Here is a 14,597-nt window from a genome sequence, read left to right as displayed (position 1 = left end):
GCTATTTACCAAGTATATAGGTGCATTAATTAAATAGCATATAAGTAAGATGATATCAAATTGTCCATGTTATCACATGGACCAGCTCGCACCTGCAACTAGCAAGGCTAATAAATTTGTAGTTGAGCAAGCCTAACCTAGCCAAACAATGTTTGCTAGGAGGGGAGGTGTTTGAGGTTTCATGGCAATGTTTGATGGCCTATATATCATGTGGTAGGCAGCGGAGATGTAACGACAGAAACGAATCACTAAGCATAACAAATCTAGAAACAATGTCAAGGTCACGATCATCTTGCGTGTGATTTCTTCAGAGCGGAACTGTTCCTGATCTTCGTGCACGAACTCACCGGACTCCTCTATCTCGTTTGTGACCCCAGTAGCTACCCAAAAGAAACAACCATCTAATAAACACCATAAAATGATGATGCAACAAACAAAATGATGCATGCATGCACAACCTCTAATCATGCACATAAACAATCCTACACGGATAAACAAGTGCCACCTCACCACAAAGTGACTTTTACATAACTGCTCAAAACTGAAATCCAGTACCACCATTGGATTCCTTGGGATTTCCTACCCCAAATCCATATATCATACTGCATATTTGCATGCAGAAAACACCACAAACGACAAAAGAAAAACTATTCAAAATCAATCTATACTAATGTCAAGAACATGAACTATTCTTGAGCCTGCCAAATTTGGCATATGCCAGATTAGGCAGATTCAATTTTAGGAATTATTCCAAAGATGGAATTTATCACATCACAGAAATAAATAAAGGAAAAAAATATCAACTAAACCTAAACAGACGAGGGCCCACTGGTCATAGGTACCAGGGTCCCTAGTGCATGACATGTGGGCCCTGGGCCTACTTGTCAATGGCACACACGGCGCAACTCAGCACAACACAACACACAGAAAAAATAAAAGGGCGCGGTGGGGGATAGAACCCACCACCTCTCACACCCACACAACGCACACAGCACAACCACTCGGCTACTGCACGGTAGCTGAACCAACACGGGAGCTAAACCCCATGTGCTACCACTCGGCTACTGCACGGTAGCTGAACCAACACGGGAGCTAAACCCCATGTGCTACCACTACTGACAAGCACAACAGAAGGGGAAATCCGTATAGAACAAGGGGTGCGCGCGAGGGACTCGAACCCTGGACCTGCCAGCGCGGCTGTGGCTCGATTGCCACTGCGGTAGAGTCGATGACTTGCTATAACAGGGGTAGGAACTAAGGTAAACAGAGCACACTGGCTAGTACACAGAAGAAAAACCACGAATAAAAGGGTGCATGGGGGATTCGATCCCGTGACCTCTCGGTCACACGCGCTGTGTTCAACCAGTGGGCTAGGTGAGTGGATCTGATCCAGGGAGGGGATCCATCCCAGTTAACACAAATAAAGGGACCAACCTCCCTGCTCAACAGAGAGGTGTCGGTGGTGATCTCTCGCTTCTGCAACGCATGCACGTGCACGAGGCACTACGTGGTTACGCGGGCACTACTACTGTTGCTACTGCAAAGGCGCTGAGCTACTGCTACTACGAAGCGCTGCAGTTGTTGCTGCAGAACTACTGCTACAGCAACCTGCAGGTGCGCGACATAGCTGTTGTTGCTTGCTTGCTAGCTACCCAACGGAGGCGACGACGAGCCTACAGGAAGAGAGCAAAGCGGAGGATAGCGGGGGGAGGGTACTGCGGCTCATTGAGAGGGAGAGAAGAGGGGACCTGGCGCGATGGAGAGGAAGCCCCGCGACGAGATGGTGCAGGAAGTGCTCGTCGGAGGCGAGGAAGGAGACGGCGTCGTGGACGTCGGGGAAGAAGACCTTGGTGTCTGGTTGCCGCGGGAATGGAACCCCACGGCCCTCCGCAGGCTCCTGGTGCTCCACGGGAGGGTCAAGGACGTCGGATCACCACGTCCTCGAGCTCTTACCAGAGCCGGCCATGGCGTGGTGGAGTTTCTGGGGCCTCGCCCCGACGGCGCTAGGAGGGGAGAGATACGTGCTAGGGTTAGAAGGAGGCAATGGGGCGGTTATATGGCTCAAACCACGAGCGAGGGGCCATCTGATGCGAGGTGGAGCTCGATCTGCGGTGGAACTCTACTCGTAGAGGAGATGATGTTGGGAGGAGGGAGAAGAGGGACACGAGGTGGGCTTGGGCCGAAAGCTATCAGCAACTCGACCACTTCTCTCTCTGGTTTAAAATAACCCTTTGCAAAAATAATAACTTGGGTTTTGAAATAAAGTCGAAGACTAAAAGTAAAGGAGAAAACAAAAAATAAAAAAATATTTGGGCTTGTAAAATCATTTTTATAAATTGAGCATTTTTGAAGAATAAAAAATAAATACCTTTTATTTTAAAATGAGTCTCTGTTTTAAATAAAATCAAAAGAAAAAAAAAGAAACCCATAGGAGTTGCCTACACAATTAATAAGAAGATTTTCAGGAAAAGATGAACATTTTTATTGGGGCAAAACACAAACTTAGAAATTTGCCTCAAAAGAACAATAGTAGAGGAGAGAAGGGGTTTTGGACCTATGGTGCAACTAGTGTTTTTTTTAAATGCACTTGTTGCACCCACACCTCAACAACACTAAAGCACTTCCACATAACACTAACACAACACATCAAGGTTCACCCATAACAACACAAACAAAAACAAAAGGAAAAGATGCAATGCATGAAGCATGATGCACATAAAATGATGACACAATGATTGGCTCACACCACATATCATTAACATGCCAAGGTTGCCATACAAGGAAAGATTACAAGAGGGAGAAAGAATTGCATTGGGGCTATCACATAAGGTAGGGAGATCAAACGCATGAGGTTGACACAACGATTTTTGGCATGGTTTCAATAGGTGGCGCTATTGTACGTCCATGTTAGTGGAGACTTCAACCCACGGAGGGTAACCACTGCGAGAGTCCATGGAGGGCTCCACCCACGGAGGGTCCACAAAGAAGCGGCCTTGTCTATCCCACCACGCTTCCGTCCACGGAGGACTAGCCTTACACACGGTAGATATTCACGAAGTAGGCGATCTCCTTGTCCTTACAAACATCTTGGTTCAACTCCACAACACGAAGTTGGAGGCTCCCAAGCGACACCTAACCAACCTAGGAGACACCACCCTCCAAAAGGTAATAGGTGGGGTAGATCAATGAACTCCTTGCTCTTGTGCTTCTAAAGATAGTCTCCTCAACACAAATCACTCTCTCATAGAATATGCATGGGTAGGAGAGGTTGATTTGGTGGAAAGCAGTTTGGGGAGGCTAGAGATCAAGTTTCAAATGATTGGATTGGAATATCTTGGTCTCAACACATGAGTAGGTTGTTCTCTCTCAAAAAATGGATCTCAAAATGAAGTGTGTGTTCTGAGTGCTTCTCCCATGAATGAGAGGTGGGTGAAGGGGTATATATAGGCAGCAGCCAAAATCCAACTGTTACACACAAAAGAGCAAACCCGGTGAAACCAAAGTTGGAAACTCGATGGTACTGACTAGCACTAAAGGTGTGAACTTTTGAATCTCGGTGAGACCGATATACACAACTCAGTGGCACCGAAAAGTAGACTAACGGTCAGATGGCCAAACTAGGTGGCACTGATACTCAAACTCGGAAATTCCGATTTTGTGTATCTTGGCAATAGAATGTTGGTCACACTGAACTCGGTAGCACCGATGCAGTTTCGGTTGCACCGATTTGGTGGGAATGGCTAGGGTTCTGTCTGAGGTTCAAACTCGGTGAGACCGATGTGGAAATGTTGGTGACACCGAATTTGTGAATGTGGAACTTGACAGAGTGGATATGTGTGAAAAATGACTGAGTGTTTTGGTGGCTAACTTTGAGCATTTGATTAATCAATTCATTTTACTACCTCACCCCCTTTTAATAGTATTGGCTTTCCTATGGACTCAGAAGTGATTTCTCACAAATATAAAATGAAGAGTCTTCTAGCTTGAAGCTTGAGCCAACATTATTCCTTTCTTGCATCAAGGGGTATCTCCACATAAACCTTAAGCCATAGCACATTTTGAACTTTTCTGAAATATACTTGGAAAACACATTAGTCCAATGATGCATGTGTTGTGATCAATTATCAAAACCATCCTAGGGAGCAATTGTGCTTTCAAAAGCTCGTATGAAATAGGCTATGATTCAATGTGTTGTTAAGATCATGGTTTGCAGATAACTGCAAATTATAGTTTGAATTTAATATGTTTATAAGGATAGTAGGCATGTTAGATATCTTAAGTTGGTGGAAATTAAAACAATCATATTAGGCCTTCTAGGCACAACCTAAACTATGACTTAAGTTGGTGCTCCAAGCATGATTTGCAGATAACTGAAAACTAGAATTTTGATTCAAATACGTTCAGAAGCATAGTAGGTGTGTGATTATTCACTATAAATGCAATGATACTGGTATCGTACCTTCTCAGCGTAGCTAAGAAAAATCAAGAAGCATACGACAATCACACAAACACATGGTATTTTTAATAAGTAGTCCTTTCATCTTTGTTGTTCAAGTCTCACTATGGAAATTATTGACATAGTTTTTATTTGAATTTCTCAATAGGTCGCAGGGTAAATGATGATGTGTCCAAAGGAACTGAATGTATATGCCCTGATCCAATACTATTTGATTTTGGTGCCCGGTTCAAATGGAAGGGTCATGTAGTCATTTAGCATGAATGAATTACATGAATGATCACTTCATAACTAAGCACATTTTTATGAGACAACACATGTACCTAAATTCTCATTATACTTTGACTTGCCTTCTTTGATGGTGAGTTAAAAAATCCAATTGGTTTGTTAGATGCACTGTAATGGATTATTAATTATTATCAATCGTGGTATTGGTTCGGTGGATATTGAGATAATTTTTTAAATTTTATTAGTTATATAGTTATGCATCAAAAGTTAGAAATTTGAATATAATTTTTTATTATCTTTTAATTCACTGTCACTCCTCCTTATTAATCATGTATAAGCACTATGGATAAAACTTCTCTTTTCTCATTCATGTTTGTGAATTGTGCTCCTCTATTTTCGCATGGTTACTAGTACAGTTAGGTGTCCATGGTAGAAATAAAATTGAATATGTGCCTTTTTATTTGAAAAAACATAACTACAGATATGCAAGCTTGCTTCAGAGTTATCTATTCTTCACTAACACTTGTACTTAGAAATCATACATCTATTCTTGCTATTTGAAACTCATAACACATGGATGATTCTCTTATGCAAGAATGGGGTGGATGTAGAGGTCACATGTTGAATTATCCGGTCATGTCTCTAGCAGCGGCATCTCTCGCTCTCTGTAATAGTTGTCATTAAACTACATTGGTCATGTTGTAGTGTGGCAAACTAGCAACACAAGCTAGGTGACGCTCATGTTTATATACCATAACAAATCAGTATCACAAGCTGGAAATATACACAATTTTATATTGTTTAGCTTTATATTAAACCATGCCAAATTATTTGGAAATGCCAATACTGATTATAGGTGAAAAACAGAAGACGAGTGCTATGTTTGCCAAACTGAATTGACTTAATTCAGGATCATGTTTTGTATGAGAAGGTACATACGATTGATATATTTGGAATGAATTCCTCAAGAATCTCTTATTTCCTTCAGCACAAAAACACCATTGATTGTTGTCACATATATGATGTTTGGAAGGAATATCGACCACCAAGCGATCGCAAAATCTGACAAGAATGGAATCCTGAAGCCATGAACTATGAATATTTTTTGGAAGGTTTATAGATCCTAATTATGTAGGCCTGATATTTCAATTGTGGCAAAAATTATCTTGGTGTACCTTTGAATGCGAGAATCTGGCTTGGCTAGTAAATATGAACTCTCACACTTCAAATAACGAGCACTTGCCTTCATCGGTCGTAACTGTATATCTCCATGCATTAACAACTCCATCATGCTCTCATGATACTATATGTGTTGCTCTCATGTCAAGTACATATATGACATGATGTTGGTGTTGACATTGCTTGACTGATTATGACTTCATGTTTTGTTTTCTTTGTAAATAGTACGTATTTTATTTGTTATTTATCCCACTTCAATGAAAGAAAATGTCCTACATATACTAAAAAAGATTAGCATAAACCAGACGGCACGGTGAAGTGCGCTTTCACTTCTAGTACTTTCATCAATCTAAGAGCAACCAAGCGATCCACGTATAAAGAGCAGATGTGCTCAGAGCATACTGGATTTTCCTATTGAAGGACAACTAGAGTGATTAAAAGAACCATGAAAAATCGATGGTGTACTCTAGGCGGACATACTTAATCACTCTAATAAGTAGACCCATCACTTATAAATTGTCAACGAGGAGTAAGCCTAGCTCAACTGGTTGAGGGAGTGGATGTACAAACCCAATACCTGGGTTTGGATCCTCAAGGAGGCCAATTTAGGTTCCTATTTATTCGTGAGGACCAGGCTCTCCTAGTACTCATGCAGTTATTAAGGACTAGGCTTGGTTCATAAGCATGACTAAAAATCTTACTACTCATACTTAAAAGACCGCCTAATATTAAAAAAATCTAGTACGGACGCCTGCGTCACCTCCGCGTGCGGCCCGGGCGGAACTAGATCACGGGCGCGAGTTACCCTTCCTCGGCGCCTCCCTCTCGCCGCCGCTGGCTTGCACTGCCGTGCAAAGCCTGCCGATGGTCGGTGACGGCGGGATCCTTGGCACCTCAGATGTGTGGTGTCTGTGTTGGTGGGTGATGCGATCGCTTGGCACCTCAGATCGATGGTCTCCTGTATGATGCACCTGCTTCTACGACGCTCGACGTTAGGAAGGTGTGACAGCTGGTGGGGCCTGACCTTGTCTGTTGTGCTCGGCTGCTTCCATAGACTGATTTGGAATCTGCGTCTCGACGGCTTCCATGGCCCGATCTGGGCGTTGCTGCTCACTGGGGTTCTCGTCGTGGAGCCGGGGCAGCGCCCAAGATTTGTTGTGCAGCGATGTTCTTCAGGTTTTAAGAGGGAGGGATTCCAGCGGATTAGGTGAATCCCTTTGTTCCACCCAATCCTCTCAAATTCCCGAGGCTTTGCTTTCACTATTCTTCCGATGAAGGTTTTGAAACACATGGATAGAAAGAGATTCCCGAGGCCTCAGGATGGTATGGACTGTGCCATGGACGGACCGCGGGATCGACAATGGTCGTTGCAAATTCTCGACATCATTGCAGATTTCGATGGTGATGCTCTTCGTGGCAGTCGCATCTAATCAGATCAACGAACGTCTCGATCAGATGTTTGATTTGAGAGTATTCCTCCTTCAGATCTGAATGTGGATATGGTGCCTTGCTACTGAGCCGTCGGTGGTGGTGCTACGGCTGTGGGCAGAGCGGGCTGGTGTCCTCTGATGTGGCGGCGATCGCGTCGGCGATCGCGTCGGCGGGTTGATGGTCCTTCTTATCCCATCACGGCAACGATCTGCATGACGGTCCTCTTCAATCTAATCGTCGACTTGTTTCGGAACTATTGTTGGAGGTCTTGCCCAAGAATATCAGGATCGGATAGGATACAGTCTTATGCGTCCATATCAGCTGATGTGGCTCCATGAGGGCGTGGCACAAAGGTGTGTTGGTTGTTTAACATCATGGGACATGTCGGTATTTTGATTTCCATGACATATACAATGGCAAAGAAAGTCATGATGGCTGAGATCGGAGGATCAGTTAGGCAGAGGGGGCCTTAGAGGCGATGGAGTATGTGAGGTATTTCATAACTTTCAGAAGCAGCAGTGACAAGTGCGGGTGGCAGCATTGGATGATTTCATTTTTTATGGCACTTCTCGAGTGTCGAGCCATGACTTTCGAGGTGAAAACCTAAGGTCCGACCTTCGTTGGTTGTGCCTGACAATTGCCTTATTGAAGGCATTGTTTTTAGAGCTCAGTCTTTCTTTAGGATGAAAACCTATGATCTTGGATCGGACGACGATGATATTTATGCATTGTTTTCTTTTTGAAGGCCTCGCTTTTGGAGACCGTTTATGTTTTTCCAATGTTGTCTTTCATGATGGTTTGTGTGCTGCTGCTAGAGAAGTTGATCACTTTGGCCACATCTTTATTTATTTTTTTACCTTTGTTTTTTATATATTTTGCGGGTTGTGTGCATCCTAGATGTCTTTAAGACATCTTGTTGATGCACAGTTTTAATGTAGTTGATATCTTCACGATATTAATATATTTTCCTTAAGTAAAATGAATTGTCAAGTTCATCCATACTCCATCGCGTGGAAAAGGATTCTTACTATTGAATTTTCAGGATACCATTTCGCTGTGACTCAGGCAAAAGATTCTATTGAAAAAATGCCTCAGAAGTGGCAACAAGATTGAGATCGTATATATTATAAATAAGCATGGAATGTTTCCAAGTTGTTGCGGGTTGGTGATCAGCCACATCAACACGGGCCTGCTGTTAGGCCAAAAAAGTGGACATTTGGTTTATAGACCAAAAGCTTCCTTTGTTTGGGGGTGGGGTAGGGGGGGGGGGGGGGGGGGGGAGCACATCTTGCCACAATTTTTTTAATAGGGGTGGTTAAGCTTTCTGGCAGGGAGCCACCTAACTGACCCGATGTCCCATAGAAACAAAACACAATACAGCAACACATCTTTTGGATTTTTCATCAACTATAATCTTTTGATGATACAAGAGGTAGAGCGGAAGAAGCAAGAAACAAGAGTACACACCACAAAGCTTCGCAATAGCAATGACAAGTGATAGTGATTGGTATGGTCAACCTTTAACATGTTACATAGAGGAAGAAAAAAAGAATAGGTATCTAGTGCGAAAAGTTATCATAGAGCAAAGTCATGAGAAACCGAGGGATATGTGGCAATGAATTATCATTTATAAAGTTTCGGCAAATTTGTGAAAGCGGGGTTCGATAAGGACCACGGTATGGGGAAGATTCATGTCTGATTACAATCATGAAAACGATGTGCAAAAAGGACAACCGAACAAAATAGAAATATTATTAAAATGGGCAAAGAAACTTTGGCTAATTTAAGGGTCATGTTTCTCCACGTCATGAATAGATATATACTATCTTCGTATCATAATATATGACGTTTTATCAGCTTAAATGAACTACTAAAATGTTATATATTATTGTACGAAGGGAGTACTTTACACTAGGCACCAATCCAATCAGATGAACATGTGTAGGTTTGACATTATGAGCCCAGAGGAAGTTAAAAAGTAAATAAGAAGATTTGAGATTCGTCCATAGACTTTCAAAGGCAGGAAAGAAACACAACAATACATTTACAGAAAGTATAACAGAAAAGTTAATATATAGAGAAGTTTGAAACGGGTAAAAACTTACAGAGATTTCTCTATATCCGGTAAACCAAAGGTTTATTATGTACAGGGTTCCCTTCACAAATGTGAAACTAAGAGGTAAAAGATGAAATTAACATTTGTTCGATGTATTAACATCTATGAAACTTGACTAATGACTGGAAGACATGCATTGCAAGCACCAATTCCAGCGGATTAGATTTCAGGGCCAAGAAAAACATAGCGAGTTCAGTATTTATTTACTTCCTTTATTGCCTCTACATATCAACCTTCGCAACATTAGAAGATAGTATAATAAAATATATATTTTCTTTCCAAGGAACATAACTACAAATATTATCGAAACTATAGACCACATATTTGGGTGTTATAAAATCTATAACCTCCTGCCTATTTGGTAGTCCTATGTGCTTCCCATAGTCCCCCCACCCCCCACCCCAGCATATAGCAGAAGATATCCAAAGTATTTACATATCTACGTACAAAGAATTTACTTTCTCAAATGCCCTCTACATTCCATCAATGGTGATTGTTACTGTCGCTGGTAGCCCTTCCCTTCCCTCACACCACCTTGGCAACGCCTCTTCCGCAACTAATGCGAGGCGGACGACAGCACGTGCGCTGTCATGCTTCACGTTGTGCCACAATCGCGCAATGCTTGGCATAATTACTTCTTCAGCCCAGTCCTCTAACCTCTCATCGGTTAGCCAGACGCTGCTAACCATATGGTCAATGGCATCTTCATCGATTCTGAATGAGTTGATGCTCCCAATGACCAATTCAAATTTTGCTGATATGCAATCTCTAATAGTCTTCCTAAATGGGTTAAAGTCAACCGGCCGAAACACAATGGCATCGTCAATGAGTTCCAATAGATCACAGTCAGGGGCAGGCGTCGAACACAGTACTGCAAGCTGCCCTTTCTCTTGCTCTTGCTCCACTGAGATATCACTAGAATTATGTGAACTCTCGGTGTCATCCAAGGCACCAACGGCCAAATTGAGGTCAAGCGACAAACCATGGCTACTGGACAATTCTTTGGGCACCTTTGCAGGGCGAACATCATCACACAGCCAATCTGCTCGGTGCTTGGCCTGCTTGTCCCCAATCGAGAGCTCTAGCTGCCAACTAGAGCCTGCTATCTCCAACATTCTTAGTTCAGCTTGTAGCAAAGACTCAACGTCTGGTCCTTTAAGTTCATCAGGTACCCAATTGGTAGTAAGAACAAAGATGACATTACCAAGGCTGACCTCACGTCCACGAGAGTCCGGCAGACGACCAGTCTCTATTGCCCGCTTGATCTTTCCACGAACAACTGTGTCCAATCGATCAATGCATTCCAGAACAATTACTGAGAATGGGTTCTGCCGAACTGCCTCAGTGACCCGATCAAGTGCAGTTTTACCCCAGAAACCCATGTTCAGTCCATCATTCTTAGTACTTCCCAATTCGGAGTCACCACCAAAGTTCACAATCACTGGTCTCGTGTTCGCCATCAGCTCAGACAACGCGTTCACCATTTTCCGCTTACCTGCCTTATCAGGGCCAACAAACATGAGCCATATGTCACCTCTTGTTCGAAGGGTCCGACGCTTCTCACTTCCAGATCGGCATTGTACAACAACAGCAGCAATGGCTGAAGCTGCGTCAGACTGCCAGCTAACCTTCTCTGTCAGCCCCTTGATGAGCCTTTTGAAGGAATCAATATCTGAAATTCTAGCTATCTTAGCCTTCTGCAGGGCAGTTAGTCCCTCATAATTTTCCTTCCGCTCTTTATCGATTGTAGGATTGACGGCAGCGTCCAAGCGACCAAGCATAAGATCAGTTTTCACTGGGCTTCTTGGTGGGCTCTTGCGAAGGTCAACCATCGGGCTGGATGCTGGCTTATCCTGGTTAGTGTTCATCTTAACAGTCTGAATAGCAGCACCCCTTGCAATAGGCAATTTGACCTCAACACGTGGACATGTTCCGGACGAGGCTAAAGGCACGGAGAGTGCTGGCGCTCCAGCATGGGTCAAGTGGATATGGGCACAGGTCTCACGCCATTTCTTCTCAAGCTCGCCCGTGCTCCTTTTCCATTTCAACTCTTGTGCCTTAGACTGTACAAAAAGAGAAGGATATATCAATCAGGTTTTCGATAGAATAAGAATTGGCTTTGTCAAGATTAAACATGGAAAAGAACACACACACCTGATTTTGATCATTGGTCTGCTGCAGCCAATGCGGCAAACTAGTGTTGGCAGCCTTAGGGACCGATACTGCCGTCCGCTCCGCTGCATGTTTAGTGAGTTCACGCTCATAACCACCTTTGCAGAGCATGCACATGGCTGGCTTCACCATCTGAGTAAGGCCACCACCTGGCGGCCATCGGAGAGCCGTTGGTGTCGCTGGCGAAGGCCGGGGCCTTGGTGATAACATCCTCACCGAGTTGCTGAGAGTTCCACTGCTTCCAGGCCTAACAAAATTTAGTAACTCGTTACTCTGTGGAACTGAACTATAATGAGTGACACTACAAGGCTACCACTACAACACAAAAATGCAATAATGTTTATTGAGCAGCGCCAACTGCACTAAACTAAAAACCTGTTTGTTCATCATATCAGAGTTTTCCATCATCCAAAAAATATCAGCTGGAATTGCAGAGTAAGTAATAATTTGGTTCAGCATGACTAAGCAGTAATCAAATGAACAAGGAAATTAACAATATCAGACATGTTAGATCTAACAAATAATCAGAACACCAACGCGGACGCACCTCAGAGCAGCTCCAGCAAGAGGCGTGCTGCCGGCGATCGGCATGGCTTGGAGATCCCATTCATCCTCCATCCCCGGGTGATAGATCTTACACCGGAGGTACGTGGCGCACGCTGCAGTGGCGACGGCCCACACTTCACCGCGCCCGAAACGCCTGATCAGACGCCCCATCTCAGCAACGGCCGCCTTGGCCCCCTCCGACGACGGCGCGGCAGGGCCTTCCACCATCCACTTCAGGTCCCCGAGGTCAAGAATTACCCCGCCGTGCTCACCAACGAGCCTCTCGACTACGGCGCCCAGCTTCCCGATCCTCTCCGCCATCGCCACCTTGTCGCCAGCAAGCTTGGCGAGTTCCGCCTCCAGATGCAGGATCTTGGCTGCAGCGAGGGAAGGGGAGCTGGCCGTTGGGATTCTTCGAATTGCCTCCTTCAGCACCATGTCTGGTCCGGAGTCTCCAATGATAACCGGGTTGCGGCGCGCTGGCTTGAGCATGACGTCAAGAACCTTGCGCGCATCATCCCCGCAGCCGGCTCCAGCGGCCGCTGCCGCCAGCCGAGGGTTGATATATGCGTTGGTGGTGCCAGCGCGCAAAAGAGAGGAAGGGGATGGGGAGAAGGGGGTTGGTGTCGGCACAGGACTACACGCTGCGGTGGAAGACGAAGGGGAGGGTGAGGTGAGAGACTGTTCGATGGTGTTCTTCACGGTAGCAGATGAGAAGGACGCCTCGCGCATGACGCGGCTGACCGAAGGGTCGTCGAGGATGGAGAGCACGAGCTGCTCGAGCTCCACCTTAACGGCGAGGAGCGGCTGCTGTGCCGTCTCAGGGCAGCCCCGCCGTTGTTGGGCCTGCGCGCGCTTGAGAGCCGCAACGAGCGCGTTGGAAACGGGAGGAGCAGCGGCCCCGCCTCCAAGCGCGGCCCCCGCAAAGGCAGGCAACCTGTCGAGCGCGACAGAGAAACAGAGCTCAAGAGCGCGGCAGTGGAGGGGGTGCGCTCCGGCGCCACCAGAGGCGGCGGCAGCGCCTCCCGCGGCCACGGCCCGCGCGCAGGCCTGGCGCAGCACGCTAGCCGGCGCCGCGAGCAGCGCAGCGGCGACGTGGAGCGGCGTGGTGGTCACGTGCCTCCGTCGAGCTGCCTCGTCCATGGCTTGCGCCAGCGCCGCCGCCGCCTCTGGCGTGAGAGTCTGCTGGATGGTGCTGAGATCCGCCCTCATCGTCGTCGCCGCCGCTGCGGCCTTCCACTCATCAATCGATCAAAGAACACGCGAATTCTTCTGTGTTCTTCACCTAGGTTCCTCGTCGCCGTCTTGGGGTAGTGCGGCACGCCGAAGAGCCGGGAGCGCGGAAAAGGGGGCGTCTCGGAGGGGTGGGGGATGGTGGGGGGAGGCGGAAGTAACGAGACCACTACGAGGAAAAGGGGAAGAGAGAGAGAGAGAGGCGAATAGAATCTTCGTCTCCAATTTCGCTTCGTCTCTGCATTTTACACTAGTAGACTAGTAAACTGACAATATTTATTTTTTGCGGGTAGTAAATGGTCAACGTTACCCGGAAACATGACATATTCTATTGCTTCTCTGTTTTCTTGGCGCGGGTAGAAGGTGCCATGGTATCCATCCAGACCCATCCGCACGCGTACTTTCGGACGTCTCAACCTGTAGCCCGCATGTCCGGTGGCTGGACCGGTCGCCCGCACGACCTGATTTACCATCGCGCTGCCTCCACTTCCGGGCTTCCCATCCACCAACCCGCAAGCAAGAATTTCTCTTCCCCATCTTTCGATCCACTCAGCCGTCTCCCACCTCCCGATCTACCTCGTGCATCTTGGTTGCCATGGCAACAATGCTAGAACAAATCTAGCGGCTGCTGGACCAAGAACACGTATGCAACCCATGTGCGATCTGGTCATTTTAGTCTGTCCTTCCCTGAAAATGAACTCGTAAACGGCCATCATGCGTCCGAATTTGCCATGGCAACCGGAACCCTAGAGCAGCAATGGACAGTTGCCGAAAAGTAGATCCATGCCAGAGTAGTTACGCACCATGTGCCATAGATTGGCATGTGGAGTTGGAATTTTCGAGGTTGTAATCAGACTGAACTCTTAGCAAGGAAAAAAATTACCATCCAACTTTGCTGGTACTTGCCGCCTTGCTACGGATTTAGTTGCAATAGTTGTGTATGGAGGAGCAGGGCATAGCTGAATAACTTCTCGGGGGAGATGGAATGAAAAGTAGTTGCCATCCAACTTTGTTGGCAGTTGCCGTCAATTTCCATGGTAGTTGACAGGCAGATTGAACAACAACCATGCACATGCATGCATTGCCAAAAAAAATAGATGGGTGACTATAAATGTTGCAGTTACCATGCCATGCTAGGGGTCTATGCCAATAATGCAATAATCTTGCCATTTTGCTTATGGATTAGGCTACTGCATACTCATTCATGTCGTGATTGATTGTTGTGCAGGTATTGAA

General features: G+C 45.7%; 1 protein-coding gene across 1 annotated transcript; it reads right to left on the bottom strand.

Annotated features, from left to right (window-relative positions):
- Window positions 1–9,601: 9,601 nt before the first annotated feature.
- Window positions 9,602–13,526, bottom strand: LOC123409852 (protein SMAX1-like). Its single transcript, XM_045102721.1, has 3 exons — window positions 12,130–13,526; window positions 11,565–11,829; window positions 9,602–11,473 (listed from the first exon to the last, which is right to left on the bottom strand). Exons 1-3 carry the CDS (start codon window positions 13,338–13,340, stop codon window positions 9,884–9,886), a joined length of 3,066 nt encoding a protein of 1,021 aa, XP_044958656.1. The 5' UTR covers window positions 13,341–13,526; the 3' UTR covers window positions 9,602–9,883.
- Window positions 13,527–14,597: the final 1,071 nt, after the last annotated feature.

Source organism: Hordeum vulgare, chromosome 7H (genome assembly GCF_904849725.1).
Source record: "Hordeum vulgare subsp. vulgare chromosome 7H, MorexV3_pseudomolecules_assembly, whole genome shotgun sequence".
NCBI classification, from domain to species: domain Eukaryota; kingdom Viridiplantae; phylum Streptophyta; class Magnoliopsida; order Poales; family Poaceae; genus Hordeum; species Hordeum vulgare.
Note: the sequence above shows the minus strand (reverse complement) of the source record. Positions and strands in the feature narration are given on the sequence as shown.

Coding starts and splice junctions, on each gene's coding strand:
- LOC123409852 (XM_045102721.1), bottom strand. CDS start 13,340: ATGAGGGCGGATCTCAGCACCATCCAGCAGACTCTCACGCCAGAGGCG. Junction 11,830..12,129: donor CTTGCTGGAGCTGCTCTGAG/GTGCGTCCGCGT, acceptor AAATTTTGTTAG/GCCTGGAAGCAGTGGAACTC. Junction 11,474..11,564: donor AGACCAATGATCAAAATCAG/GTGTGTGTGTTC, acceptor CTTTTTGTACAG/TCTAAGGCACAAGAGTTGAA.